At 37.9% G+C, this 7,746-nt stretch overlaps 1 protein-coding gene across 3 annotated transcripts in view; it reads left to right on the top strand.

Annotated features, from left to right (window-relative positions):
• The first annotated feature begins 6,140 nt into the window (after positions 1-6,140).
• LOC149845011 (putative anion transporter 1, chloroplastic) overlaps positions 6,141-7,746 on the top strand; it is a 98,650-nt gene continuing 97,044 nt past the window's right edge. For 2 of the 3 annotated variants that reach the window (XR_016430160.1, XM_089995434.1), the window contains exon 1: positions 6,144-6,485. Coding sequence is in view for 2 of the 3 variants with exons in the window: in XM_089995434.1 (XP_089851560.1) it covers positions 6,431-6,485 (55 nt within the window). In the remaining variant the exon portion in view is untranslated. Of the gene's footprint in view, positions 6,486-7,746 lie in introns of all 3 variants that reach the window. The other variant, XM_089995436.1, reaches the window with a different exon arrangement.

The raw sequence follows: 7,746 nt of genomic DNA, 5'->3' as shown, positions 1-7,746 counted from the left end.
TAAAGGACCCGATACCCCTTGGTTTTTAACGCATCGTTTCATTTTTTTTACACCTTTTTGTTTTTCTTAAACGAAACCCTTTGAAAAACGAAACCCTCTCTCTCTCCTCTCTCTCTTCTGAAAAACCCTCAGAGTGTCGTTCGAACCTCTCCTAGCCGGAATCTTTTGGCCGTGACAGTGAGTCTCTGGACTTTTCGTCGGAATCCTCTTGCCGTGACCGGTGCCTCTTCAGTCCTCGCCGGAATCCCCTTGTGGCAGCCTCCTCTCACCTCCTGTCATCCACCGAGGACTCCTCCTCCCTCTTGCTTAAAATCTGTGGAGAATCGACATCCCTTTTCAGTGGGTTGTTACTGTTTGTTATTTTGGCCACTACCAACGAATTTGAAGGCACATCGTTCACTCTGCACAAAGTGTTTCTGTTGCACGACGATGGATATCTTCCTCCCGTCGGACGTCTTTTGGAAGCCGACATCAACACCATCTTCAACGGTTCTTCTCAACGACTTTGTTGATCAATCATTCTCTGCAATTGCAATTTTTTTTTTGGGTGAATCTGTTTTAACCATGCCTCGTCAGAAGACTGCATCCGCAAAAGGTTCTCCTCCTCCTACACCTCCAGCAAGACATGGATTTTCTCTCAGACTACTCTGAAATCCTCTTTTATATGATACTTTTGGATCGATTTTTGCACTTCCTATTTTACCAGGCCGAAATGTCCTCTTTCACCAGTTTTCTCGTTACAAAATCAGAGAATTATTTGCAGGTATTTCACATCTTTTTGATGCCTATGCAGACCCCCTTCATTATCCTTTTTTGATCCACTTGTTTTACACAAATTTACAAATTGATCATGAAACTGGATTTCTTTCCTCTCTTGTTCGCGATGTTGAAATTGAGTTTGATTCTAAACTGCTTGGACAAATCCTAGAAATTCTACCTTCAGACACTCTTTTCAACACTATTGAACTTAATGATGAAAGAATTTTTGAACAAATTCTTCTTCCCGGTGCACCTCATTGTCCTCTATTCAAAAATATCAATATTCAAACTCGTGCACGCATTGCTGGACGAATCCTTGCCCATAATGTTCTACCTAAAACTGGTTCTTTTGATTATTATTCCACAGATCTTTCTACAACTCTTTATGTCTTATTTAGAAATATTTCTGTAAATTGGGCTAACGTGTATTTTACTAATTTGTGGAAACAAAAACCATTTCTTCCATATGGATGTCTTCTTACTCGTATATTCAGATATTTCAGAGTACCCTTAACCAATGAAAAATATATTGAGCAAAAGGAGTTCTTTGATCAAACTATTTTTAAACGGATGAAAATCAAATATTTGCCTCCTTTAAACTTTGATCAAACTGAACCATCTGAACCATCAATTTCTGAACCCTCACCATCTTCTGTGACACCTTTATCTCAAGCAAAATGTAAGAAATTTTCTACTAGTCGAGACAATGATGGAGTTTTTCAGCGATTGGAAGCTTTGGAGCTGCATCAACACACTTTTTGTGAAGATGTGACTCAACAACTTTCTTCCATTCAGAAAGATATTACTGCAATCAAGGACTTGCTCAACTCATTTTTCTGATCTTTGTTTTCTGTCTTTACTGAACTTTGATATTTTATGGGTTGTAATATTTTGAACTTGAATTTACATTTTGCTTATGCTATTTTTGCCCTTAGTCTTTTTTATTATGACAAAGGGGGAGAAAAGGATAGAATTTGGTAGACACATGCATGGAAATTGCAGGAGAAAAAGATAGAAATTAAATATTGCATTATGACATGGATATTACATCATGAGAAAGCATTGAAAATTGCATTTATGAAAAAGTTTTAAAAATGGATGAAGTAATGATGGAAATGCAAACCAAACAATATGTGATATATGTGCTTTGAATGTACTAACTTATAATGTTGTGCAACATATTGATAGGGGGAGTAAAATCTCCATCTATGCATCTAAATGCTTCATCTTTGATTAAGTTTGTCATCATTAAAAAGGGAGAGATTGTTACGACAATGAAGCCATACATGATACTTCAAGTACAAGGTTTTGATGATGAACAAGTGAATCAACTGCATTTCAGCTAAGGCAATGAAGAAATGTGACAAACATTGAAGAATTCGATGAATAATCTTTGAAGACTAGTGTGCAAATGTTAAATTCATTAAAAGTCTTAGATTCTTGTAAGAGCCTCACTTAGAGTGCATATTTCGGTTGCATTTCAGCTAAAAAGTCTTTAGAAAAACTTTTCTAAAAGAACCCTTCAAAAAAATCTTTTTAGAAAACTCTTTTCTTAAATTTTCATGTTTATTAGTTGACCAATAGACTCACCAGTCGACTAATCCTTTCACGCCATATTTTTTAAAATGTCATTTTTGTCAAATTAGTCGACCAAAGGTTTTATTAGTCGATCGGACAGAATGTCTGTTTTCTGGAAATTTTAGCAGCAGTCGACTAATGACTTTATTAGTCGACCGGACAGAACTTGTGTTTTTCAGAAAAATTTAGCAGCAGTCGACTGAAAGGTTTTTCAGTCTACTGATGATATTATCAGTCGACTAACTTTTTCTCTAGTCGACTAAGTTTCAAAACTTCAGATTTTCAAATGGCTCGATTAACAGATCAGTCGACCGACGATTACTGTTAGTCTACTATTAGCTAATTATTAGTCGACTAACTACTGTTCCAGACGACTAATTTTGCGGTTTTTCCTGAAACTTTAAAAAGGCGTGCCTTTTCATTTTTCAAACAGTTTGATCGTTCAAAATGTACTATTTTGACACTTTTTCATACTCTCAACGTATGAAATCTTTCAACTATAAATATGAGTGTATTTTACACTCAAAAGCACTGCAATTCAATCAATTTGAATCAATTACTCTTTGCTTTTCACTCATATTCATTTTCTCACTCATGTGATATTTTTCACTTCAGTTTTTCACTCAAATTTCTTTGAGAGACAGTGAATTCGTGAGTAGAGTATTTCAACAACCTCAAAAGCCAATTGCATCTTATTTGCATTCAAAAAAAGAGCTCATAGGTTATATTGTAAGTTGTTACTTGTTTCAATTTTCTGTAAAAGGAAGGACTCCTTGGCTTAAAGGAGTTGTTTGCTTTCAGTAGGTGTGTTACTGAAAGTGGGACCAAATTTGGTCTGTATGATCTTGTAGTTACACAAGGTTGATAGTGGAAATCTCAAGCGGGTTTTGTTTGGGACTGGATGTAGGTCGGGAAAGACCGAACCAGGATAAATTCGTGTGTTCCTTTGTGTGATTGCTTTGCGTTTTGCAAAATTCGTCAAAATTCCGCAGACGATATTTAAAAGCACTATTCACCCCCCCTCTAGTGCTCGTTGCCTCGATCCTACTACACTTTCAATAAACTCGGTTACAATGCTAAATTAAACTGCATAATATGTTAATATACTTGCATGGCGTGATGATATGCTTGCATGATATTATAATATACAATATGACGACATGTGAAGCATGATGATGCGCTTACGTGCACTAAATACATGGTAGATTGAATGTTGTAATGCATAAATGGTGTGACTTACATATTATTTTTATATTTATTGTACGTGTAAAAAATTATTGTTGAACTTATCAGAGTATGGAATTACATGTGTGGATGTGAAATATACACTAAATTCTCGTGGCTTAAAAGGTGAGTATAAGCGATACTCTGAACTCCTGAGTTTTATTATAGCACTAAAGGTTACTTTTTTTAGCCATAGAGAGAGGGACAGGTTGCAATCACGCGGGTGGTATGCATGTATAGTGATGCATTAGGTAAAGTTAGGTTAATAAGTGAAAAGTTGTTTAAATATATACCTTGGGTCGTTGCTTTCTACTCCTGTTAGGACGGTGTAGTACCAAAGGGAATTATGATAGAGAAATAGTTTTGTGTTATGCATGGTAAGCGACGTTTCCTACTTAGATATTCCTGGTATTCGGTTAATATTTTATAATTTCAACTTTAATTTTGTATTTAACAGTGTGTAAAGGGGATTATGGGCCAAGTCTATTGTGCGGATCTGGGATCCAAGTGTGGCTGCCAAATTGAGGATTATGCACAAATTCAATCAGTCTTCTCGCAGTCTTCAATTCTCTCTCCCTCTTCCCTCTCTTCTTCTCGCCTTCTTCTTTATTCTCTCCTCTTTTGTTTATGTAATTTCCGCAATTCTACAGATCTGAACAGAACAATTGATCAGCCGAAATCAAACCCTTGGGTAGATCTGGATCTACATTCAATAGTAGAGCCAGATCTCCAATTAATCGGCTGAACTCTATTCTCAGATCTACAACGAACTCAATTCAGTCATTGAAGAACTCCAACTGCATATCCGGCCAGTGAACGCAGATCTGGTTCTCATCCAGGTCGATCACACGATTGTTCGAGCTGCAGAAGAGTGCTGGACGTCACAACACTTTGATCACCCATTTCCGACGATCTCCAGCAAATTTCCGTCTATCGAACCTTATTTCCGGCTGGGCACAAGCTTGATCTTCCATCTGAGCATCAATTCGAACTCCGACACAACAGATCGGAGCCCCGGTGAAGAGGATTAGGCGACTGCTTGCCCGCGGAGGCTCGCACACCCGATCGGCTGATCGGGGAAATGCGTAGTTCAGAGTCTGCACACCCTTTGGATTTCGAGGTAGTCATGTGCCACAGCAGCCAACAGCAGGCCATCCTCAACACACGTCGCAGCACTTCGTGCCACGTCGCGCAACTTAGCGCGTGGTTCCCAGGGGTTGCTGAGAACCTCCCCACTCACGTTCCTTAGCGCACAACACATATGTGCTTGCACAGCAGCCTGTGAACCTCTCTTGGCGCTATAACAGGCCTGGTTCACCCGGGCAAGGACAGACCGGTCCCTGTCCGAGCACTGTCCTGCGTTTGAAACCACAGGCAAGCTGCGCTGGGAACCAGATCACTGCGTTTGAAACAAGCCCGTCTTACCCCCAGCGGTGCAACCTGCCCGTCCGGGACAAACACCAACCTGCAGCGTTTGTCCTTCGAGTTAAACATGCCCTACTAACCGTAGTTGGCAATACGTGAAACTCTGTCATAAAGACACGTCGACGGGAGGACGCGAGATGCGGATTTGAATCTAAAGTTTTTTTTTTTGAAAAATAGGACATGAAGACAACAAATTTTTAATTTTTTAATCCATAAAAACCAATTTTTCAATATTCTAATATTAAAAATTGATTTTTTATTGAAATAATACTTAGAGCTATTAAAAATATTATGCTAATATTAAAATATTTCTCATGTGTGTCAGTGTTCGTGTCTCTGTCTCCGACACCAAAATAGCGTGGCCCTGTGACGTAGACGTGAAACAACAAGAAATCTTGGGTACATGATTAAAAAGAAAGGAAAATCCTGAGTAGGTGATTAAAAGAGTTTTGCATTTAAAAATTGGATAAACAACTTAAAAGATGAAATACTAGAAAAATATATAGATGGTTTTAGTTCTGTTTTAATTTTATAAGACGAGGTACACATATATGAAAGTTCTTCAGTTATAGGAATTACATGGATTTAAATTAAGACTCAATGAGATCCCAACGCAGTTGAGTTTAAGCTCTTGGATTTTTATGTTATTAGGACACCGACCATAGGCAGAGTCAGCGCTGACCTAGTTTTAGAAAGAGTTTTGCTGCATACCAACAGAAAGGAGGTCACTGATTATTCCACAGGGCGTTGATGGGTAGTAGCCAAATAGAAGGCAATTTCCAAGGATCCTGATTTTGAAGGCATTTTTTGTCATTTCCATCTGGACCAGGGCAGAAAAAATCTTTTTCTAATTTGGGAAGTTTGTTTTTCTCCGGATAATATCAGGAAAGTGTGGAATTATAAAAATTCAATAAAAAGTATATACAAACTATATCTAAATGTGATAACTTAGTTTATACAAGTAATATGTATTTCATTGAGAAAAAAGCCAAATTTCTAAAAATCGTGTTTTTTGCCGAGTTAATTTGGATTCTGAAAGCATCGCGATAAAATTAGCGATGTTTTTGAATAACACCGATATTTTGTTACCATCACTCTCGCCTTCCCATTTAATGAACTCGCAAATAAAACCAAACCAAAAATAAAAACTAAAAAGGAACAAAACAATAGAAGAAACGAAATTTCCCTTTCGGTTTATCCTTCTGGACCCCAAACGCTCGGCAGCCCTCTCTCTCTCTCTCTTTTCCCCCCAAGTGGGAGAGAGAAGAAATTTCAGAAAAAGGAAAAAGAAAAAAGGAAACGGGAAGAAGGAGGAGGAGGAAGCGTCATTTATATTTATTCTTTTTTTTTATTCAAGGATCTTTAAAAAATGGGAATTTCGGAGGGTGAAATCGCGGTGTAGAGTCGCTTCCTCTTCGCCGGAGAGCTCCTTTTCCGGTCGTCAATGGCGGTCGGTAGCGTCGTTTCCGGTCCGAACTTCGGATTGCTCACTCTGCGAGGTGATTTTTTTTAAATTTTTTACACTTTTTAAATTTGGAATTTCCTTTTGGAAATAAAATCATGAAATTTCGCATTCTTATCGAAAAAAAAAGCGCATAAAAATCTCCGAGAATCTAGAGATGAGTGAGTGTCTATGGTGGTTCTTAATTTTTTGGGATGACAGATATGCCCCTGAGTTGCAGGGGGTAAGTAAGTTGGTTTTTCTGGAAGTTGTGATTTGTTTGTGTGTATTCGGAAGGATAATCCAGGAATTTCGGGAAAATTGGGCCGGAATAAGTTTCGCTGTTTCTTATTTATTTTGTTAATTCAGGTGTGAATACTGAAATTCAGGTGTGAATACTAGCAGTTTAAAATAAATAAAAAGAATCTCTTATTAGTTTGATGGTTGAATCTGTGTCCAAGAATCTTGCTCATTTCAATTTAGTTGCACTCTCCACCCACCATATACTAATTGGTCAATTGTTCTCAAGAACCCAAAAACCAAGCACAACTCAAGAGTACAACACATCAATTATACAAAAAGCTCAAAATGCAATAACTTAAAAAATCACATTTTTGTGATCTCCAACCCCATTTTTCTATGCAACTGTGATTGCTTGCTGTCCCGACTGCCAGAGCTTCTTTGCAGTATTGTCATTTTTGTTCATGAAATCCTCCTGGTTGTAGATAACTGTCATGTATAGTGAACAACTCGAACATCGAACAATCTCTTCCCCCATTTCTAGCTTCGCTCTTGTGATTTGGAACAAATCACCACAAGGGAAAGGATACGCGTTGCTTCCATTAACATTTCAACGACCGTTGATCTGTTCTGGTTCCAACGGAAACTAGAGATCAACCGCTTCGATCTCACGAGTAAGAGAGTCCACAGCTAAATTCCAAAAATGATCGTTGACCATTTTTCGGCCAGTGAAATATGGCCAGAAAAATCTCTCGTCGGCACCATTTCCAGTCACTATATATATATATATATATATATATATATATATATATATATATATATATATATATATATATATATATATATATATATATATATATATATATATATATATATAGAGAGAGAGAGAGAGAGAGAGAGAGAGAGAGAGAGAGAGAGAGAGAGACTGGCCAGAAAATGGGCCACTGTAAGCCCTTCTCCAACCCCGAGAGGGGGGTACTTGCGTGGCTCACGAAAGTTCGCCGATCTCGGAGGAAGGCGGAAGGTGTTATCGGATGTGCTATAGGTATTCCAGCTATAGCAAGATTATCTCTAGATAA

The sequence above is a fragment of the Nuphar pumila genome, chromosome 2 (genome assembly GCF_984573655.1).
Source record: "Nuphar pumila chromosome 2, dmNupPumi1.hap1.1, whole genome shotgun sequence".
NCBI lineage: Eukaryota > Viridiplantae > Streptophyta > Magnoliopsida > Nymphaeales > Nymphaeaceae > Nuphar > Nuphar pumila.
This window is presented reverse-complemented; position numbering and strand designations above follow the sequence as displayed.